This window comes from Odontesthes bonariensis, chromosome 22 (assembly GCF_027942865.1).
Source record: "Odontesthes bonariensis isolate fOdoBon6 chromosome 22, fOdoBon6.hap1, whole genome shotgun sequence".
Taxonomy (NCBI): Eukaryota; Metazoa; Chordata; class Actinopteri; order Atheriniformes; family Atherinopsidae; genus Odontesthes; species Odontesthes bonariensis.
This window is the reverse complement of record NC_134527.1, coordinates 11,513,420-11,537,270: the sequence shown is the minus strand read 5'-3', so window position 1 is coordinate 11,537,270 and position 23,851 is coordinate 11,513,420. Positions and strand designations below refer to the sequence as shown.

Sequence of the window (23,851 nt, the reverse complement as noted above, 5' to 3'; positions counted from 1 at the left end):
TCAAAGAAATATTTTTAATCACAGGGAAACATAAAAAGTTAACTTTGTGAATGATAAAGCTACAAATTAAAAGAAAATTGTTATTGAAAAGAAGAACTTACGGCAGTATCATAAAAGAGAAGAATTTTACAGTGGTGACAATTCATCATCAGCCAAAAACACCAGAGGCCAAAAACCATGGCCCCTTGAAGGACAAGGTTGATTTCATTTCAAACACCTCCAAGGAATCTAAAAATGTTCTAAGACCTCAGGGATTACTATTCAAAGCAGCAAACTCTATTAAAGGCTCACTCAGGCCTTTTAAATCCATATTGATAACTGTACAAATATGTCGAGCAACAGGATGATGTTTTTCTTGTCCTGTTTGTGTGCTTGGTTTTAATTTATTTATTTTTTTGGTCTTTACATGTAGGCAGTTCGTGCATTTGTGCAGAGGAGGGATGGCATTGTATGTACACTATATTTGTGTATTTGTAGCTGCCTCAGCCTTTGCAGTCCTGTGTGTTATAAGTGGTGAGTGCATGGAGGGGGGAAAAAAAGCCAGTTCGAAGGCTTACTAGCGTGTGTGTGAGTGTGTGTGTGTGACTATCTCTCCCCGCCTGCACTAGCATTCGCTGAGCGTAGATCGAAGAGTTTCAGCCGTTCCTGGAGCGATCCCACACCTGTCAAGACTGACTCTCCTCATGAGCCCAGAGACAGTGAGTTAACACGGACTAACACCTGTGCATGTATGAGCACAAGGACACACAGATACACTTACAGATGCTAACACACAGCTTCAAACAGCTACAGAGGGTATATACAAAGTGGCTCTGAAGTTATCAGGTCACACTTGGACATTTTGCTGTGAATGTGTAGAAAAATCTGCAGTGAAAAACACATCCAGGGACAAATTCACACGAGCACGCAAGAACCATTTACTGAGTTTAATAAAGGTTCTGAGTCTGCAACTTAAAATGTGTAACTTAAAAAAAGACTTCACTCAATTAATTAGATTTAGCACATCACTACCCCTCCCATGATGATTTGTTGGAAATTCAGTCTTGAAAATTCTCGGTGTGTCATAATTAGGGTGAGCGACAGGAAAAAATGCTATACAATAACCATGAGAATGTTTTGATTAGTGTAAAATCTTCACACAATGTCACTACAGTAGCACAGAACCAAACACTGGCTAGAGTGGATCTTAAGCATTTTTTGCAGCTAATATTTTTGGGTGTTAGTAAGATGCAGTCACTTGATTGTAACTTGCCATTTGTGCCACTAGATGTCATCAGATTCTTCACACTTGACCTATAAGTGTTTTCATTTTCAGTGTGTCTTGCACTATACGTCACCCACCCAAATGATAATATTTGAATTTCATATATTTTCCTCAGATGCAGACACCAAGCCAAAGTTGATTGTCACTATCATTGTTGTCATTATTGCTACATTACTATAGCTTGATTTAGGTGCGCAAATATTGTTGGGAGTATCATATTAAATCTAGGGCTGGGCAACAATTAACATTTTTAATCTAATTAATCACATGATTTCCCTGATTAATCACGATTAATCGCATTTGTATGCACAATCCAAAAATTTATTCAAAAGTGGTGTATAGCTTTTAGCGTTTAGTTTTTATTTTAAATGTGCTGCCATATGAATGAAAGTGCCATAACATTTGTTGTGCAAACACATTTTTAACATCAGCATTTTTATGTAGTTTTTATGTAGAAGCCTCGCTCCACTGTCTGTTTCCTTGAATGACTTGCTGGTATCAGTTGTGTGTTTTGCCTTTAAGTGATATTTTAGACTGGAACTACTACGGTGATAAGACAATTCAACTTGGCAGTGTTTACAGATGACTTTGGTTCTGTCGACTCCGCCGTCTGGAAGAACTTTAAAATGAAAATGGCCGAGTAAAAGTTCCGTACCCTTCTCCATGTTTGGTGGATCCGCCAATTACTTTCCTTTCCGGTTCCACAGCAGACAGGAACAGACTTTTACAAAATAAAACCCTGTGAGCAACATACTTGTACAATAATGAAATAAATAATAAAACAGGGGTCGTCCGTGGCATAGTGGGTTGAGCAGGTGTGCCATGTACAAGAGGCTGTAGTCCTCGCTGCAGCTGAGCCCAGTTCGAGTTCTGCATCGGACGGCCCTGTGCTGCATGTCGCTCTGCCCCCTGCTTCCTGTTTTCTGAACTTTCCTATCCATTAAAGGCACAAAAGCCCCAAAAAATAATTTAACCCCCCCCCCCAAAAAAAACTGCGTTAATACGGGATAAAATATTTATCGTTGTTAAATAATTAACGAGTTAACGCGATAATAACGACTTAACTCGCCCAGCCCTAATTAAATACCTACAGTAGTTGCACAAGTTTCATTGTATCAATATGATATGCAGAAACTTAAATTGAAGAACTATAATGCAGTGAACCAGTTGGGTAACTTTCTCTTACACTCCAACTGTGAGGTTTTCAGCTATTTTTCCACAATCTGTAGCATTCAGACCTCGTAGTTAACTGCCCTGTTGTTGAATCTTTGTTTAGAATTGAGAAGGATAACGATTTTAAGACAGCTGTGACATATGTTAACACAGACAGTATTGTTGTGCAAGCATTGGAGAACATGCTAATAGCTAACATGCAACTTTCTTGTGGATGTAGCCTGAAACTGAAAGTCTAAAACCTTTATCCTTTTTTGTCATTGGCATTTGGCGGGACTCTTAAAACATGTGACCAACATTGTCAGTGGAAATCAACCCTAAAAATCATCTTTGTAACATAACAATTACAATTACATAACAAATCTTATAACCTTAAGTTTACTTGTTCCTTAATTTGCTCTACAATTTCACAACCCAGTCTAGTTACAGGCTTCTCATTGAACTCTGAAAAACAAAGAATTGGATTTTTTGTAGACTTTAAATAAAGTCACAATGCTTTCAAGCACAGTCAAATCACACCAATGAAATCTAAACAATACCTCTGAGTACCATGCAAATGTATCCTCTTAGAGATGTCAATCATAACATTCTAAAGCTTTTATTCTCAAGATTTTATAGTAGTACAAAACAAAGGCAATGAGTCAACTCTGAGAGCATGTCTTGACTTGTGAGCATTATAAATTTCCCATTTGTCATAGACGTATTTACACCTCTATGCATGAGCTGGAGCCAAACTTACAGTGCTGCAAGGATGAGGATAAATAATCTGCAGCCTTAAATGAAAGCTAATCAGTCAAAATGAATTTAACATCTATGCATTATGAATCAATGTAATGAAAATGGTCCTCCTTTCTTACTTACCCTATTACTCATTTCTATGAGTAATAGGATATTTTCTTTAATAACTTTGAGATTTCTTCCAAGCTCCAAGACTGGAAGGAAATCTAATGTGAGCAACCTTGTTAAGATTGTTTCCAGAGGTGACTCAGTTACTTAAAAGTTTATGTTCATAGAAAGTGAGCCACTTTGCTTGTAACCTGTACATGCACATGACAGGCAGGACTTGCGATAATGACAGTATAGTGTACAGTTTGTCCTGTACATCTCTCCTGCAATGGGGCGACATTTGGTCCTCATAGATATGCATCTCACTTCCTGACCAAGGCCAACTAACACAAAAAAATTTAATTTGCCGACACTTGCATAAATGACACAATCACACGGACAAACTGACTGTCTCTGCTGTTGGTTCTGACCCTGTCCATCTGTCTCCTTATGACCGTGGGTTTTTCTTCAACTTTGTGATCTTCTCTCGTTCTGTGAGTATGTCTTCCAAAATAAAGTATGTCCCAGTCCAACTGTATCAGCTGGTACAAATGTTACTGTGAGGATTTGTGTGTCTAAGTGCCTCTGTAAAAATTTAGATTTACGAATCAGCTCTGTTTGCATGTTGTTTGTCTGTATTGATGTGTGAGTTGTGGATTTATGTTTTTCTTTTTTCTTTTTTTTTTCAAATCCACCTCCATCAGTGTCTCAGTGTTATGTGTGTGTGATAAAAATGTCTGAATTGTTGATGACAATCTAATGATACGGTTAATGCCTAATTTTTCCTTCCATTTCTTTAGGGAATATAATGTCATCTTTAGTTGAACCTCTGGAGTTTCTCTGTTGACATTAAATGTGAATCTTCATTTTCTCTTTTTGTTCCACATTCTAGCTTAATCAAGTCCATTTTGAAATGGATGTTTTCCTCTGGGTAGCTGATTTCTGGATAATTTTCTTTAAAGCCAATGAAACGTTAATTGGAGTTTTTTTTATAATATTCAGTTAGATAAAAGGGATGTGATTTGAAAAAAAAAATTCTGCTTTTATGGTAGAAAAAAGGTATGTATAATAAAGAAATGATTAGATTCTGATGATAAGCAATATCTTATCAACAAAAGAGTCTTGGAGGAAGAAAGGAGATAGAGATAGGAACAGGAACAGGAACAGCACACCCCATGCTGATTTTGATGGAATTAGGGGATGGCTGAGATGCCCAGATAAGAAAGAAAAGGAAAAGAAGGTTACATACATACTATCTGAGAGGCAGTAGGACAGAATTGCAATGATATTTTAAAAACCTGTTTCTAAAGATTTGTTTTTGGAAACAGAGCCCTTTTACAGCATAACTGATTATAATATTAAATATACCATATTATATCATAGTTTTGTCATATTTAAGTGTCTCCTGTGAAGAAGACCTTTTGTATTGACAAGTTAACTTTGCAGTCAGAAGAGTTTGCATAAGCCTGGATCACAGACATATGATAACATTTTCTATATTCCATAATGGTATACTTTAGTCTCGTATGGGTCCAATACATGTGTAAAATAAATAATTTAAAAAAAAAGTTAACATACATGATGATTGATAAGTTCAAAATTGTTTGTGTGCCTTATGATTATCATAATTTTTGACAGGACACAGGGCTGCTTTTTTTTCTGTTTCCACCTACCGCCTCTGCTTTTTCTTGCTTCATGCATCCCTTTCTTACATCACTGTTATCTTTAACAGCTTCATCCTTTTTACACTCACATGTCTTAACATCTTGAGATCATTCTTCACTCATTGGCCAATTTCTTCTCTGTCACCTCTCTTGCCTTCCACTCTCAGCCTCTCTACATCCATCCTATTATCTCAAATCTTGTTACTCACCGAGATTTGTCTTATATTGTCTTTTAGGTGGAGAACTACAGACCTCCAGTGGTACCCTGGAAGAAGGAGGACTTGATGAAACTATAGGATGGGAGGAAGAAAGAGAGATGGAGAGACTTGCTTGTGAGGGCGATGACTTTATACCCCCCAAAATCATGGTAAGAATGAGTGTTGTGCTGATCATAAAAAATGTAACTCATAAAATATAATATACTGATGCCCACAAAGCAGGAGAAGACAAAAAGACAACAAAACATTTCATGTTGCTATTACCTTACTTTGCAATGCAGTCTGCAAATTGTAGTTAAAGGGAATGGTAGGGATCAGTGTAAGGTCAAAAAAACAAGAAAGGTTACCTCTCATAGGATTGCTAAAAATGCTGATTATGTTTCACTGCAAAAGACCTGCAGGAAGAATTTGGAAACTCACGAGTCGTGGTGCACTGTTGTACTGTCTAGCAAGCATCTGTACTAATGTGGTTGTCACGTAAAGCCATCAGTGGTTAATTTTTCTTGCATACTTAACACACAATTCAGTGTGATAAGTTTGCCAATGAACACCCTAATGACCCTGATGTACACTTGAAACGAGGAGTAAGATAAGAAAAGCTATATTTGAACATTGGAAGTATTTGCAAACCTCTCCCACTGTAAAGCATGTAGGTGGATCAGTTTGTAGGCAAGAGACATTGCCTACAATTTAAACTCTGTCAACAATACCATTAGAGGAAATTGATCATGGCTGCCACTGCAACTTTTTTGTTATCAAGGAACAATAAGCGCTTGAAAAAGCAAACAGAAAATGAGGTTGTGCCGTTTTCAATGCAAACCTGTGGACACAGACCTTATTATACTGTTATCGATCCAGGAGAGGATGATAACACCACTTGAATAATAGGCTGCCTTCTGCTCATGCAGGAAATAGTAGCATCATGACAAAATGTAGAACATAAATGCCCAACAAGGTCAGAAATGCATGTCATCCATTCCTCATTTTGAATTATAAGCTGGTAGCAGTGGCCAATGTCTTTGTTTTGTTCCAGAAATGGTCTGCTTAGAGGGTAGTGAGGAATCATCAAACATTCATTCAAATTCTCTTTAAGAGTCTTTCGTAAATGTAGCTATGAAAATTGGTTTTCATCTTTATGTCAGCACTGTAATTTAGAGCTGTATATTGCAATGTGTGGATGTCATTGTAATGAGGATTTCGTCATTCTGCATTCCTTTTCTCTAAATTTTATCATTTTTTCAGGCCTTTGATTATTTTCCTCCCTCACACATTGGATCTTACAAATCCATCCTCTCTTTCTGCATCACAGCTGATCTCCTCAAAGGTTCCCAAGGCAGAATACGTTCCCACCATAATCCGCAGGGATGATCCGTCCATCATTCCAATCCTCTATGTGAGTCGAACACAGTGTAGCATTGACGCAATGTGCACATAAACTCATCAAAAAAAGCTAAAAAGGCAACATTTTCATTCTCTGATAAAGACGTTTTTCCAACATTTTTTATTCTGTGTTTGCTAAAATGATGTCTGTGAATATGTCTTCTCTCAGGATCATGAACATGCAACTTTTGATGATATTTTGGGTGAGTTTTATTTCTGCTGAATGCGTGTCTGTATTGGGCTTTTTCAAAGCAAACTGAATATAATCATGAGTATAAATGTGGAAAATGAACACTTAGCTTTAACAAAATAAAGAGATGAAGCCCATAAAGAAAACATGGACTAGACATATAAAAAAAAGGTAATGATTAAATATAAAGAATTGACATAAGATCATATCCATAAAAGAGATTAAAGTATTATATTAGTAACTTTTCTGAAAATAAAATCAGGTACCTTTAGTCTTCAGTTTTGACTGTGCAACTGCTTGCCTGAGGAGGGGAGACTGAACTCTGACTGTACTGTAGGAATTAAAGGTCAGAAAAATAGCTCAAAGGTATACCTAACATGCAGACAAATCTCCAAATAATAGCTTAGATTTTGCTCATAAATTCGTGTTTATTTGGAACCAGTTAAATCCTTCAAATGGACAGCTTTAAAAATTGGTGTCGCTCATTTACATTAAATTTTCCCTAAAGCTTTCCAACATAATAATGAACTCTACATAGATCATAGCACACACAAAGAGGCGAAAAGGATAGACTTATTTTACATTCACATTTGCACATAACAATTTACAATGTCCGCCCGACCACCTGATCTTTCCCAGATCTGTTTTATTTCACTTTGATATTTGCTACTGCCTCAACTACCCACTGTCAAGTTTGATTTAAATGCCTTTCCCAGCTAGTGTCTCTACTGTCTATTATTACACCTGTACTTGAACTCACCCTCCAGAGATTCTCTTTTACTTCATACCTCCCTTTCTCATGCAGTCTCTTCATTTTCCTTTAGTTTAACTCTCTTGGTCCCTCTCTTTGACATCAATCCCTCTCTTTTTCTGGGTCACAGAGGAAATAGACAAGAAGCTCACAGCGTACAGGAGAGGAAGCAAATTCTGGAGGATGCTCATCTTTTGTCAGGTGAGCAACAGGAACCAAAGAAAAAAGATCATACACTATTCATTACACAGTAGAATTGTTTTACTTTTTAACTTTAACCCTCATATCCCAACGCACTGCTGTACATGTTCTGTGAAATGTGTTTTTGTGTGTTTAATAGGGAGGCCCCGGTCATCTGTATTTACTGAAAAATAAAGTGGCAACCTTTGCTAAGGTGGAAAAAGAGGAGGACATGAGCCAGTAAGTTGCGGTTCAAATTTTGGGTCCGTCGCTGCCACCTAATGTGACATATGACGAGTCACATTCATATTCCATCACAGAAATATGATGACGCTTAATATGGATAACAAGTCTGAGAGCCACAAACTTGGACTTTAGACTCATTGGAGCTGTGTAACTGACAGCGACTCCCTGTTTTGTATAGAGTATGATCCTATTATTCCGCTCAAAAATTTAAATAGGGGTGGTGGGTTAAATGCTGTCATTATGTGTTAAAAGGATCACAGGACCTGAAACAAATGTGCCATGTAAATACTCTTTGCTCAAATGCTAATTGCAGGATGTTTATGCTATTTTCTGTGATTTCAAGATGCTCTCTGGGAACTTACAACACACTCTACATTTGTTTATCATTTATGAGCACTTTATATAACTACTGTGAATGATTCATACCTCCCAATGGGGGCGATGTTTGGATAGTGATGTCTGCTTGTTTTTAAGATTTAAACAAGTCTCACCTTCTGTTTCATAGGTCTGGCTGACTTGTGAAGCATCTGCTAAAGCTAGTGTTTTAATGTAAAACAAAGCAGAAAAACAAATAAGGAGTGGCTCATGCTCCTGGATTTGTCCTTTCAAATTGTGTTTTTAGTCTCAACTGAGGTGTTCCGATTGATTTATGAAGTTACGTAATGTGTACTTCATTTATGATAACCATCTATACATTCTGAGGGGAAAAGTCCTTCCATGTCTGTCTTTGTTTAGATTCTGGAGGAGACTCAGTCGATTTATGAGTAAAGTCAACCCAGAGCCAAACGTGATCCACATAATGGGATGCTATGTCCTGGGGAACCCCAATGGAGAGAAGGTATTTAGACATAATGCAAAACACATAGATTCATACACTCAAAAAAAAAAAACTGGGAAAAAAAAGACTTAACTTCCAAGTTTCATTAAACAGCGAGAACATATAGGCCTAAGCATAACTTACTTAAGGGTGTTGCAATTAAGGGAATTCCTGCTACTCGTGGATTTTGAGCAAATCTTTTACATAATAGTTGGCAGCTGTGATGCCCATTTATATGATTTAACAACAACACGTTATCTTGATATTGCAGAAGGAACAGTGAGCTACTGTAGATTATTTTTCAATTTCCAAGTCATTTTGGTTTAGCATCAAATCAGAACACTGTCTAACTTCTCTCAGGGCATTCCACATATCATGGCTAAGATCTTACAATAATGTAAAGAGAAACTCGATAAAAATTCCCTAGAAAGGGAAGGTTTATTTATAGCTGTGTGCCAAACATCCACTTTATCTGACTTGGCTCTGCTGGAGTACCCTTCACAAAAGATGCAAACAGTTGATAAGTTATTTTGGATAAACTTTGCAAACCTTTTATGCCGTTACATACTGAGGTAACAAGTTTTCCAACAGAACATTGGAAGAGTAGTCAGCTAAGAGGGTTTCAGACTTCTCACTTCTCAAAACCGTGAATATGATGTAAGGCTCCTAGGGGAAAAAAAAAAAAGTGCAGACTACAAAGAGGAAGTGGAGAGATGTCTACTGACAGCCTGCCAAGGCAGCTGACCAGTGCTAACATGTTGTTGAGCTGCCAGCACATGAGCCGTTAGCTCACCAGCTGAGAAGCAGCCCAGTGTGACCACACCTTGACTGCTTCTGAAAAGTCTCAACAGTAGCTGTTACTATAAATAATTATATGCTGGTGCAAGGTAAAGTAAGTTAGTTTATTCTGTATACCAAATAAAATAATGACTGTGGCCACTAGGTCTCAAAAGTGAAGCCGATGCTAAATTGCCTCTGATCTGCATTCTGTCTAATAACCTGTTGGGAGCGGCTGTCATGTCTGCAAAAATAACTTGTATTGCGTAGAAGAATGTCAGACTTGTATAAAACTTGTCACTTGATTAAGTACCGTAACATTTTCCTGATCAGTTTATTGTCTAAGTTGAGCCTGATGATTTTCATTTGTGAAAATGATGGTTCCAGTCAAGTTAAGATATAATTAAAGTGGAGTATCATTTAGGCTGAAGCTGTGACCATGTTGTAAGCTCCAACTGTTCATGCATAGTGTCCACAACTTCTCAGTCAGGTATTTCCCTAGCTTGTCACAACCCATTTCATAATGACAAGATAACAATCTAAACAGTTACAGATTAATTACGGTTATCAATGTCAGTAATTCAAATCTTTATGAGGTATGCAGGTGCAGGTGTAAGCAAGAGGTTAGCCTACACTGATTTTCCTAAATAGTGTATTATTTGTACCAAATAGTCAAATCTTAAGTCAAATCTCCACCATAATGCAGTACAATGTATAATTAAGCATAATTTCATCTGTTTCTTTTTTTTTTTATTGTCATGACATGTTTAAAATCTAATATCTGTGTGCCACACAAACTGGTCTGCCCGCTCTTTGCTCTAATTTCCTGGTTTGCTGCCCTCTTCTTTCATAGCTTAAAGTGTCTGTTGCTATCCCTGTCAGATAATCAGAATACTGTTCACCTAGCTGTTTCTCCCGGTCTCTTCCTCCACCTTACTGTCTCACATTTCTGAGTCATGTTACTGGCTACAGCCGGGCAGCACGCATGCTGAGTGATGCTGCACCCCTCCGTACCTGACGTGAAAAAAAAAAAAAAATAGTAAAACTATCAGCTGCATACACACAAAAAAAATAAATAAATAAATCAAAGCCCATGCACACACAAACTGGCACTCACATACACAGACAAACCATGGCCAGCGGTGTTTATCTGACCCAACTGTCTATTCCAGTCATGTCTGCCAAACAATGCTTTGTTATATAAAGTGGTTCTCTCCAGGGATGATAGACAGTCTGCTCAGAACAGACTGCGCATCATTGATATCTTCACCCCAAAAGACAAACACACACATTGTTTTAAGAGCATTTAAAGCCAGGACAACTAAAGACTTGGATTCGTTCCGAGATCCCAAATTGATTTTTTTCCCTCTTATTTTTTTTTTGCTCTGGATTTGTCAACCTTAGTATCTTCAACTTCACAGGTATAAAGTAGAATAGTTGAATTTTACTTAGAACCATACAGAAGACACGTTAAAAATGTTTTTTTTATTTTTTTTATTTTTTAAATTGTTCTTACTGTAATCATGCTATACAACTAAAAAAACCCTTCTCCACTGTAAATGCGCCAAAAATGGATCCAGCATTTTATATTCTTGATCCTTTTCTGCTCTGCAGTATTCACTTGCTCGATGGATGGCTTTAAGCAATGTTTTTAGCTATCGATGAACGTTTCAGTTTCCATTCAGCTTGTGATGTCTAACTTTTATAGTGCGCCCTCACCCACATTGGTTCAGATAACATGTTAAATGTACATGATTAGGTCTACATGTTGCAGAATACACGGTTTGCTGGTTGAAAAAAAATCTATAAGGTTTTTGCTTCTGCCCGCCAATAAACAACAGTCTAGGTATTTGTGAGACTAATGCATTTTGGATAAGTTGACAAATCTACCTATGACACCATTTTTGATGAGACTGAGCTATGTTGGAATTTAATAGTACATAATGGACAGTACTTATAACTTCCACCATTCCCATGTTATCCAAAGTCCAAACTGAGTTAGCACGTTGTAATCCTAAAAAAATAACTGACGTATTAGTAACAAATGTTGTAGTATCTCAATAGAGACACTGTGGGATATTGGAATTACAAGCAGAAGTGAGCCAAGTCTCATTCACAGTCAAAAATATATTGCATGATTATTTACTGCATAATAATTTGAGCAATTATGGTTGATAGCATAAATTCTCATATACAACATAGAATGAATTTACTCTTACTGGGTCCTACAACCATACTAGAGTAGGTTCACTTCTATACACAGGTAAATTAGCCCAGCCCCTGTGTGTCTGAAATGAACAACATGATTCTTATCGTATGATTTATTAAATAATCAGAAAATATCAAAGGCATTTTGCTTGAAAGCACAAAAAAAGCTGTTTTTGAAATGTTAATTATCTCTGATAATACCTCATTATTGTTATCCATGGGCCATTCATTCATCACTGTTATGTTGGGTTATGAGGAGCTGAGCTGTTCCATTGGAAATTAAAACAAAGGCTGGGGATGGTGAGAAGGTCAGAGAAGTGGTGTGACCCAATTTTCCAATGATGTCAGACACCTGGAAAATGTATTTTTGCTTTCGTAAGCACAAAGTCTGCATCTTTAATGTCTTGGCATCAACAGCCATTTACAGCTTGAAGAAGCTACCCAGTACAGGCAGGAAATTACCTTACGCACACCACATTTATTTTTGGATTAGCTGTTCCCTTCAGTTCAGTCTGGACAACAGACAAGCTGCATCGACTGTATATCACTAAACAATCTCTCCTCTGTATCTAAGGTCCAGTCATCTTTTATCTTTTTCAAAAGGATCGCAAACACAACAAAACAAACACAAATTACAGCTTTTCCATCACTACATCCCTCTAAACACCATTAAAAGACAAAGACATCGCTGACTTTTGATTTCTTGGACATGGGAGATTCTTGAAGACAAAAATACTGAAGCTCACTGACGTTTGAGTTTGTGAGCAGCACCACATTTCCTTCTTTTTCATGAGAAAGCAAAACTCTTCAGATATGTTCCATGTATAATATTATTCAGAGAAAATGGAATAAGCTACCATTGTCTGAGATTTCCTATAAGTGAACAATATGTAGAAAATAGCGCAGCAGAGGGGTTACAGTTGATTCAACTAAATATCTCTGAGAATCTAAAGCCACTTAAATCAACAGATATGCTTCAATAATAACAAAACAAATTATCTTAGTTCTGACTCAAGGTAGCGACTGAACCTAAAACTGCATAGAAGACATCAGCAGACAGTGCTGCAGCATTGAAATCATCCAACAACCAAAATGCTACACAATCTGCTGGACAGGTTATGAGATCTCGGAATAGCTGCAGGGACGAAATCTCTCGGCCTTCCCATCTCCTGATACCGGTGGCTAGCAGAGGGGACATCATAAGCAGAATGCAAGGAAACAGAGTTGCAGGATTCAGGCAGTGACCTTTGCTCAGGCTAAAAGCAAACACTAGCCTGCCAGCTCGCCTTGCAGGGTTTGCTTGCCAAGAGCTTGGCAATTTTGCATTTATTGTTTCATTTACTGGCAATCCTTCAACATGATTCACTGAAGGTTTAAATCACACACTGTGTAAAGGAGAAATACAATCTCAGTGCAGTGCACCCTCTTCGAATGAGTGCAGACTAGCTGCTCCAATGACAGGGCGAGCTGATACTAGCTGATAAGTGTCTCTTTATAGGTGATACGGTGGGACTCTTACAGTACAAGCTGATTCATAAAAGCAAAAGGAATCAAGTGAAAGCCAAATGAACACCTTTCCATTTGTCTCTTGGGTAGTAACAAGCTGAATTTATTGTGAGTGTTTTTGTTTTTGTGTGTGTCGTTTGTGAAAATGCTGGCTCCCCTATTGCTAGCACATCCAAGTGAAGTAGGATCAATTGGTGTTTGTCCTCTTATCTCGGCCCAACAGCTGTTCCAGAAACTGAAGAATCTGATGAGGCCTTATTCTGTTGAATTTGAGTCACCGCTGGAGCTGTCTGCACAGGGTAGGTCCAAACAAACACCCTAGCACATTCAGACAGGCAGACTTATTCACATAATGATTCAAACTCACATATAAATATGTTACATCTGGTATTTACAGTATAAGATGATGAGTTGATATGCCATCTGTCCAGCATTGACAAGTGAAGGAGGAATTTACTGAAACAGCTGTCCTCTTATTTTAAACTCTGATTTATTTAAAGTGTCACTTCTTGTTTCCAATTGATTTTGAATATCTTTTATTGTCTTGTTGAATATTCATTTGCTTTCCATTTTGTCATCAACCTTTTCTACTGGGGTGCACTTTCAATATTAGGGAGTAGATTTGTTTTGTGATGATCCATATACTCAAAAGCCTTGTTGTATACTACTTACCAAAGACAGAGACATCCTTATTGTCACCTTTAAACTAATTGATTAATGGTAGTTTCCTGAAAATTGTCTACAACAGTTTGAGATAAAACAAGGGAAGAGATACAATTGGTGGTTTTAAGTCTAATATAGAACAATAAAGAAAATAGATTTAAAAAGGACACACACACTAGCTGAATTTATTCATATCCCAATCAGAAATGCATCAAACTCTTTATGCATTATGTATTGCAAGGTGAGATTGTAATGATTCTCAACTAATTAAACTATTCCCCCTGTCATTTACCACTTCAGGCAAAGAGGTGATTGAGTTGTACTTCGATTTCCGCCTCTATCGCCTTTGGAAGACACGCCAGCACTCCAAACTCTTGGACTATGAGGAATTTTTGTGACAAAGACACCTGGACAGAGAGTGCACAAAAGCCCTCCAATGCCATGAGGACCCTGTTAAAATTGATCCGCTGCCTGAACACTGCTCAACCGTAGTGCTTGGGCTGCCAACTCCACGTAAACAGTCATGTCCGCTTTCATCCTGGAGAGGGCTTGAAGAAGAGGGAATGCAGGAGCAGAAAAAAAGAGCCAGAGGATAAGGAGCTGTGACTCTGTTCTTCCTCATTTTCAGAATGAGGGTAATAGACTTACAGAAAAAAGGTGCAAACAGAACACATCCCCAAAAAAAAAAAAAAAAAAGAGAGGAAAAAGCCTGATACAACTAGACTACCCACATCATTGTCACTGAATCTGTCTGCCTCAAATTGACAGTTCAATCCAGAATTAAAAAGAAAAAAAAAACATTTCATTTACACAAGCTGATGTATTTCGGTAACTCATTCTGTCCTAATGTGGTTCTGTGTCTAGACTGGACCTCTCAGATAATCTCAGACCTCTGAGACATACATGTACATAAATAACCCATGTGTTAATGTGTGTATAGTCCACATGAATATATTAGCATAGCTTTAGTCATGCAAATGATACTCTATATCAGATTAATGATCCATCGTTTATTTTTGATGTGCATTGTTGTGCAATTTCAAATGGAAATACTTTGGAATAACTCAGGTTTTAGTCATGAGGTAATGATTATGTTTGTCTATTCTATCATGATATTGTAATATTCAGCGCCATTGCTTCGAATGATTGTATTAATGATCTCTCAAGAGATCGGCGTTTGGCTTGAGGAGCTGAACGTCGCGTTTATTTGGGAAAAAAGTGTGATGTGCTGAGTGTGTGTGTGTGTGTGTTTTCCATGTAAACAAATAGAAAACATGTTGTATGTGTATTTACTCTCACTGCCCCTCAAAGCAAAAAGGGTTATTGCCGGCATCCCCACAAGTATGCTTTTGTCACATGACATTGTAGTATGATTCATGATGTCAAGGGATGTAACAGCCATCCAAGTGCTCCTACCCCTGTTGTGTGGAAGCTGCCCTAATGATCCCTCCCATTCTTTTGCAGAGGGTTCAGGCCACTTAGCCGGTCCCTGTCAACAGAGCTGGTTGACTTCTTTTGGCAGTCAAACGAGCTTCCGCCACTTCTCTCTTCACAGGGCTGCAATCCAGTTTGAGGACCAGGGCTCTCTGAATTGAAGAAATCTACCAGAAATAGAAATGAGGAGGAGCTATCTGCCTCCCCTGCCAGGTGTCAGCTTGTTAAACAAAAAAACAACAAAAAAAAGGCAGAATTATGCACCAGGTGTTTGTCTGTGTCTTAGACAGTCACACTACCTGAATGACCTGAGCAGCTTCAAACAGATGATGGATTGTCTAGTGCTCACTTACACATATACACACATGCTAAAGCATAGTTAAAAGGGCACTCTACATATCTCTCGTACTTTAAATGGTTTGGTAAGAGTACTTATTATTAACAGAACTGCTCAGCTGCTGAAAACGTTTTTTTTTTTTTTTTTTATCTTGTGCAGATTTGGGAGAAGATTTGGGAGTATCATAACCCTGATGTCATCTCAGTGTTGACTTCAAATCCATACCACAGTTTGTGTGAATATGTCTGAGAGTTTATCCAGACAGGAAGGGATGGGTGAAAAATACCATCACGTAATGATGTAGTAAGAGTAGGACGAGAGTTGGGGTGCTGCTCTTGATATTTTGACTTCTGCTGCTTTGATGTTGACCATTTTTTGCAGGTCAATCAAAGAAGAAAAATTGTCACATTTGTCCACGTGTCCAACGGTAGTGTCACATTAAAGGTGCAGAAAATGTGAATTGAAAATATATTCCTTTGCCTGTTGTTTTATAAAGGGGGCTATTGACAACAGCCTGAACAGTATATTCATTGATATTAACCTCTAACCATGTCATTTTCTTCATGTCACATCCTAACCAACCATGACTGACAGCACAGTTAAAAAGGGAAAATTCTTTGGGCAATACTGGGTCACTTAGGGCTTATACATACTTCTCAGGCATGGGAAAAAAAAAGCTGTGGTATAACACCACCTTTCACTTTCCTACATATTTTTAAGAGTTTCTGTGTGCATGTGTGCGAAATCACTTTAGTGAGTCGTGTCACGCAACACACAGGGTTGTTACAATTTGCAAAATGTAGACATAACATTTTTGGAGCCTTGAAAATGTAGTTATTTTATGAATTTAAAGGCAGATGTAGGTTGACAACATTTCTGGAGCAGTTTTACCATTTTTAAGCTTTCATTGTGAAACTGGACCAGTGAATCACTTACAGTGTCTGATGTGTTTCTTTGTCCATCACAAGTACCCCACCCAATTCATGTGCATAACTAGAATTAATTGGGCAGCACTTTGACTATAATTACCTTTTTAATTATACTAAAAAAAAAAAAAAATAATCAGTCGAACATTTCTTAAAATGGTCTTATTTTATGTTGCAGGAATCAGAGACACCCTAAAGCTGGAACATCTGAACACTCTAGCCTCACTTTTGTCATTTCATCTTTCACACTGGTTCGATAAATGAAATGTGTCAAAACTACAAAATAAGCAGACCTGAGTATTGAGCTTTTGTGAATTATGAGTACGGTCTCCGAGAAAGCAATTATCATAAAAGCATTAATGAGAGATTTCACAAAGGCTTTTCTTAAAAGTGGTGGGTCGTGTCAGCCAGGGCTCAGCCAATCGGAGCAGTGTCGCACAAAGACAAGCAGCTCCTGAATGTCAGCAATACTTCAGAGTCTGATATCAAGCTAGTCCTGCGTTGGCAGAGGAGAAATGGATGCAGAAAATTTGCAGTTTCCATGGGGAAAGCTTTTATATAAAGTATGGTCATGTGGTCCTAGCTGTGCCTACACTCACAACATACAAACACAAACACAAGGCACTGGTACTCTGTGTATGGAATATACCTTTCCAGTTTTCATTATTTGTGCTGAGGTGTAAATATTTGAGCATTATGTGCCGAAACTTTTTGTGTTCAAATGGGCTCACAGGAGTGTTCTTTCCTGCAAGACCTCCTGTTGTTGTTGTTGTTATTGTTGTTTGTGTGTATGTGTGTCTGTGTATGTGTGAGCGTGCACTCTCTGTGACATTGCAGTCCTGGCCTACAGTTTTTCTGGTAAGATATATTCTCTCAGCATGAGTCACGCCATATGATTTCACTGCAGGTTTAAAATTCAGTAGTTACACAACCTGTCATTTCACGCAGCCATTTTAATTCCTGCAAAAGCATTAGGCTGCCAAATTCTCCAAGAAGTTGCCCTAAACAGCTGCTGGGTTCAATGTATTCTTTTTTTCTTTTCTTTTTTTTTTTTTTTTTCAGTGACCCCCCCCCCCCGGAATAATTTATAAAAACTATAATTGTGGATTAATTATTAAAAATTTAAAAAAAAAGTGAAACAGAATAGAAAATCTAATATCTATTCTTCTTAAAAAGTACCCCCTCATGTCTAATTCAGATAATTCAGACTCCAATAATTCAAACTGGCTGAACGGACTTATGATATGACGAGCACTCTCAGGAGTTAAAGAGAGCTTTCTTTTATTTTCTTCTTCGTCATACTTAAAATCAAATTAAAGATTCTAATGTGTCCAGTTCCCTGTTTTTGTTTGTCAAATTTTGTGTGTCAAACAGGAAAAAGGTGTAGAATACAGTTGGAAACTATTTCCCCTGCACAGCTCAGCTTTGTGGAGGAAAATAAAATCAGATCAGTATCAGATCCAGATGGAACTCAAAAATTCGACATCTCAGTTCACTGAATACATGAAGGCAACACACGGAGGCTTGTGTGTTACAATTTAGTGAATTTCAAAATCTAGAGAAATTAAAAAAAGAAAAACATGATCAAACCGTTCCACATTGTTTGAATGAGGTGTATTGCTATGGTAACTTCCAAAGACAAGGGATGGCTCCAGGAAGCCTGTATGACAACATCTGAGTGAATGTGTAATCATGTGTTAAGAAATGTTCTTAGATTTAGCCTCAATCTCAAATAAATACCCTGGATAGGGAGTTTGTTATAAAGAAACCTCAGCCAAGCCAAACTGAAGTTTGGTGGTGTTCCATGTTGCTGATTCATGCAAAGCCCAAACGGAGAGGAGAAAGGATGACAGACATCAGAAATGAAGAGGAGAGGAACCCTCTATCACAGATTTCCCCTCACTGAAGAATGATGCAGTCAGCTCATCCTCAGCAAATTAATTAAAAGTACAGGAGAAGCAGAGGCACAAAAACTGTTAATCATTTTGTCCCATGTGAAATATACTACAATGCAAAGCAGATGAGGCGATCTTGATACTCAAAAAGTAGTTTTAAGGCGCTTTATCTCCCTCTTCCAGAAACATCTTTGATTTCCAATGTCCATGAATTTGCCTTTCACACACTCTACCTTGTGTTCACTGCTTCTCCACCTTCAGCTCTCAATTGCTTTTCTCCACTTCAACTAGAGTGGCGAATTAGCATTGGGTTTGATATGCAAAACTGAGTTTGCAAACATCAAAGATGCTTAATAAGCAGTCGCACTACCCGCAGCATGTCCTGACTGTTTCGAGGATTAAATATTGGTTCACTTCTTTCCTCACATCACAATTGCTCTTCATAAATGTGTCTTTCAGTTGTCTATGTGGCAGGCAAGCACATGAATTTGACAGAGAATAACAAGTGGAAATGTATGATAGAGATGAGAAACATTTTAGTTTGACTTACAGTTTAGAAGCTACCAGTTCCCCCTGAGTCTTCAAAGGTCAAAAGGCGATGTCACATCACTCCTCCTGGGGCCTGGAGTCGCATTTCAGATGAGTCAACAGCTCCACCAAACAGTGATTTCTCACATGGATTCATGACAGTATATGTTCCAATAATTTAATATTTCACCATTAAAAAAAATAATAAAAAAATGTATCAAAATAAGAAAAGCTCTGGTCCATGTAAAGCTCCACACGCATCACCTGTCTGTTTACTCCCACTTTATTCAGCTTTTTATTAACTTCCTTTCATATTTTGAGGCTGATTTAGTCTTTTTTCTCCTTTCTGTTTATTTTTGCTCTCTGCCCTTGCTTCACACCTAGGTTTAGTTGATTAACACACTGTTCTGCCTCCACAGTGCAATACACACCTGCTTGTCAGGTAAACTCATCGTTTACCTGATTTTTGTATTTGTCTTGGTATTTTTTTTTCCCAAACTGTTTCCACTCTAAACTCACTGTATATTGACGCTTGGCCCACTCTGTTGGTTTTCAATGCAGAGGGTAGGTTCAAAGGTTCATTTTAGGACATGCAGGTTTTACCCACGCTAGTAACTTACTGGACATTCTTGTACCCATGTACTCTTTGTGCAGCCGGTGCATCGCTTACTGATGCAGAAGGATAGCGGGCAATATGAAGGTTCAGAGCAGTTCCCCAGTTATGTCAAAAAGTGATCATAAAAGGGTACTTTGTGTATTGAAAACTGATGGGAAGGCAATTTGACCAAGCATTATCATACAACAGGCTCTTGTTTTTTAACCTGGAATTTCCAACTACTTGGACTGTTTTTGGATTTTCTTCTGCTGTTTTGCTGACAGACCACCAGGGTTTGCAGTTGCGTTGCTTGTTGGACTTGTACATGCTAGTTTCTATCATCTGTGCCCTTACCACGTCACTTATCACAACATCCATCATACAGCATCATGCCTTACACACACTCCTCTTACTGACAGTAATTTTTCAGGCAGACCAAGCCAGAATGTTTTGCAGCCATATATATATATACATATATCCTTGCACTGACATAGCTCTATTGGAAACAATATTGGTAGCTCAGAAAAGAAAAGACTATTTTTTTCCAAATCTAGATGAACATCAGTTGACCTTCGGTGAATAAATACAAGCTTCAGGCAGTAAGTGCTGTTCACAGAAGCAGAAGCACAAAAAAAAAAGCATAAAAAACCCCCACAGAACTGTGATCCGTTGCTCCTACTTTGTTCTGAAGTGTAGTCAATCAAACTGACAAAAAAAATCTGCTTTTAATCAAAGTATTTTGCAACACTGAGGCTCAACTGAGAGAATGAACCCGATTACCTGTAGCCTGTGGGATGATGACCATGCTGAGCCCACCCCCATTAAGCCAGTATTACAGAGAAACTACTCTGCGTGTGCTCCACGACACCTAAGGCAACAACCCCGGTGGAAACGTGCCATGACACCACTTCAGCCTGTTACACTCAGTGATGATTTTTTTACCTCGACATCAAAATCACCATGAAAGCATCGAGCTGCCAAACATGAGCTGAGCTCCTCAAATGCATAAATCATTAACTATCAGGCCATAACCTGCTAACTGCACACATCATGGCAGTGTAAGCATAGAAATTAGAGCACAGAGTGATATACCATGAATACAAAGAACACTGAACCAGAAAAAAATGGTCTCCTTAGCTTTGTAGAATCGTATTGTGTGTCAAGTTTGACAAAGTTATCTTTGGCAGATGTCCGCTTGAGAGCTATTTCGGTCGATTAGAATATTTGAATATTTTTTTCATACTTAGCATAACTGGACATACAATTAATGCTGATTTAATTTAATATTTAATACAGGACCATGCAAAGAATTCAAATGAGGTCAGTGTGATAGCATTTCATCCCTGTCCTAGCTGAAAAAAATAGAATCAGAACTGTTTCACTGGAGTAGTAATCCTTGTGTTTTGCTCATTGCACTGTCCTCATACACTTGGATAGTTTAATCCCTTACAATAAAAATGATCGAGGCCTTTTGTTTACAGAATCTCAAAAAGTGCAGTGAACCCGAGGTGCATCACATAACAAAATCCCAGCAAAGCATGACATCAAAACCAAAGACAAAACAAAAAGTAATATACAACCCTTAAAGGAGAAACAACACCATGGGGCCACCATAGGGAAAAAAATCTGGATGTGTTGTTGTTAAGGGCTATAAAACTACATCTAATCAAAGGACTGGAGAAGATATCTGATGTAGCATAAAACTGAGTATCATGAGTAAAATATAACTAAGATACCTTATATTGTACTCACTTGAGTCAATGTACTTCATTACTTAATACAATCTGTTTGTTTTATGTGACGGCTTGGGCTCGAAACAGCTCACAGGCATCTTTCCTGTTAAATATGTGGTAAAACATTAAGCTAAAGGTTAAATATGTACCTTCAATGAATTCCACATTTGGAAACTGCACGCAGTCTGAATTTAAACACTCATTGTTTGACATTTCTTCAGAAAGGGCATAGCACACAGATCAAGAATGAACTCGTGCTTTTCATCACAATCATGATTGTACGAGATTGTGTTGCTGTCGCGTCGCAACCTTGTCTGCTACAGGATTGTGTCCAGTGTTTAAAATGCTGCTCACATGAGCAACATTTCTAATCTGCTATAAGGCCATTTAGATTTGATGTATCACTGTTGTATTTATGTTTCTGTCAGCATCAGTTTCACTTTTTTTTTTTTTTTTTTTAAATGAATAAGGTGCATTATAAACTTGACTCTTAAACTATAATAAACAACAGTATTCAGTGTATTTTTTAAGATCTTTTAAGTTCTGTACATTTCCTTGTGTTTTATCCAGATTCAAGTTAAAATGTCAGTGTGTAATGCAGTGAGGGAGTAGACTACTGTTTTTCTGGTAGTAGTTTATGAAGAGTAACAGACTAAAACATAACACTTAGATAAGTGCTTTGAGCATCTTTTTATGCCAAAGTGTTACATATCATATTTTGCAGCATCAATTACTTAAAACATAGCTTTATATATGTGAACAAAAATAATTGGAGAAGAAAGAAAAAGAAACAAACCTCTAATAAGGTTGAGACAAAAAAAAAGACTTTTCGTCTGATGTCAATGATTTGGTGAGGTCACTGAAAGGAAACCAAGAGTGAAGTTTATAGAAAAAAAAGCAACTCAAAACTCTGCTTAAGTTTGGTACTTGAATTAACGTCCTTAGTTATTTTTCTACAACTGAGTATTTCTGGAGACACCTCATAAAATGCCAGCGTTCTGCTACACCTCATCCACCCTGGTTCAACTTCATGAAAATCACTAAAATTTCTGCCAGAACAAAGCTGCAGCTCCAGGCCTTTGTGATCATTCTCAAGTTGACATGAGGCTGTCATTGGCGGCAGAGATATGTGAACAAAGCACTAAGCGAAGGGTTTTAACACTTATGTAAATAAGATGCTTGTGTAAATGTATTACCATACACCAAAACCTGTCCTGTGTGTAGCTTCACAAACAATGATTTAGTCAGTCTAATGGAAGAAGATTCTGAAGCATTGCAAAATGTGGACAATTACAACTATAACTCCTCAGGCTCTTAACAATGCACATCAAATAGGATATGAAATTATTTCCTCTAATTACAATTTAGACGTAATCTCAGATTCTTGGAATTACTAAATAAGTAATTCAGCAGATACATAGTAGTAGGCCTATTGTGGATACATACATTTGGAACCTGCAGCAGATATTAATGTAGCAACCTGAATGTATGTTTAGGTGCAACTTAAAGAAGGGAAAAACATCCAACCTGTACGTGCAGGTCTCAGCCTGCTGACCAAGGCCTTTGGCCAAGGCAGAATGCTGACCAAGGCCTTTGTTCGCTTGTTTGAGAATATATATTTTTTTCTTTTTGCGCTTTTCTTCCCTCCAGCTGGTAGACAATTAACTGTGTATGATGAGTGAAGGCTCTGATTCTGTCACAATCAGCACTACTCATTTGCTGATGTGGAGTTTTTGGCTTCCTTATGTGCCCCCAGCAGGGAGCACAACACACAAAGCAGTTCAAGACCTAAACCAGCCTCCCAACTGCATTTACACTGTGCCCACTATGATGAACATGAACCTAAAATCTGCTGCGGTAAGCCATTTGCAATATGTGTCAGCCCCACGGACCTGAAACAATTCAAACCTGCCCTTTGGATATTTATAGTGATGTTTTGATGAGAATGGTTGCAAGTGGAAAGAGCGATGTCTAAGCTCACTCATTGCATAGTCCTGGCTGTATTAAATACATATCAGCATCAAATGTATGTCCAGTTATGCAATTCCCACAGATAATTGGGTCATGCCTTTTGCTATGCTAGCATGCTCATATGACATCAGAGTATTTATTCTCCCACATACATTTTTTTCCCTCCATCAATAAATCTTTCAAATTAACCGAGAACTAGAGTTTTAACTGCAATATAAGTAAATTTACACAAGAGGTCAGTGTGACAGCATTTCTACCGAAATGTGTTAAACCCCCACTGGAGTGCAGAGGATGCCGGTTGGATTCTTGTCTGACAGGAGTTCCAAATAAGGTTGAGGCCATTAGAGACGAATGAAATCAATGCATTTGTGATCTTGAATGGAAATATCTTCAGAGTAGATGTAAGTTAGGATTAAGTTTATTATTGAAAACTAGGGTTTATTTGTGTAAATGATTGGATTTTCTAAACCACGTACATTCGTTATTGACCCACAAATTAGTCTTTAGAGGACACAAATTCCGCTTTCTTTCACAAGATGTTTTCTTGATGGCACATTTAAAAGAAACGTG

The 23,851-nt window shown here is 37.8% G+C and overlaps 1 protein-coding gene across 1 annotated transcript in view; it reads left to right on the top strand.

The window, feature by feature from the left end:
• nsmfa (NMDA receptor synaptonuclear signaling and neuronal migration factor a) overlaps nucleotides 1-16,287 on the top strand; it is a 42,597-nt gene extending 26,310 nt beyond the window's left edge. Inside the window, 9 exon segments of the mRNA XM_075456206.1 lie at nucleotides 609-698; nucleotides 5,163-5,293; nucleotides 6,454-6,537; nucleotides 6,694-6,727; nucleotides 7,596-7,666; nucleotides 7,806-7,885; nucleotides 8,627-8,729; nucleotides 13,423-13,498; nucleotides 14,163-16,287. Coding sequence (XP_075312321.1) covers nucleotides 609-698; nucleotides 5,163-5,293; nucleotides 6,454-6,537; nucleotides 6,694-6,727; nucleotides 7,596-7,666; nucleotides 7,806-7,885; nucleotides 8,627-8,729; nucleotides 13,423-13,498; nucleotides 14,163-14,260 — 767 coding nt within the window. The 3' untranslated portion in view covers nucleotides 14,261-16,287.
• The last annotated feature ends 7,564 nt before the right edge of the window (nucleotides 16,288-23,851 follow it).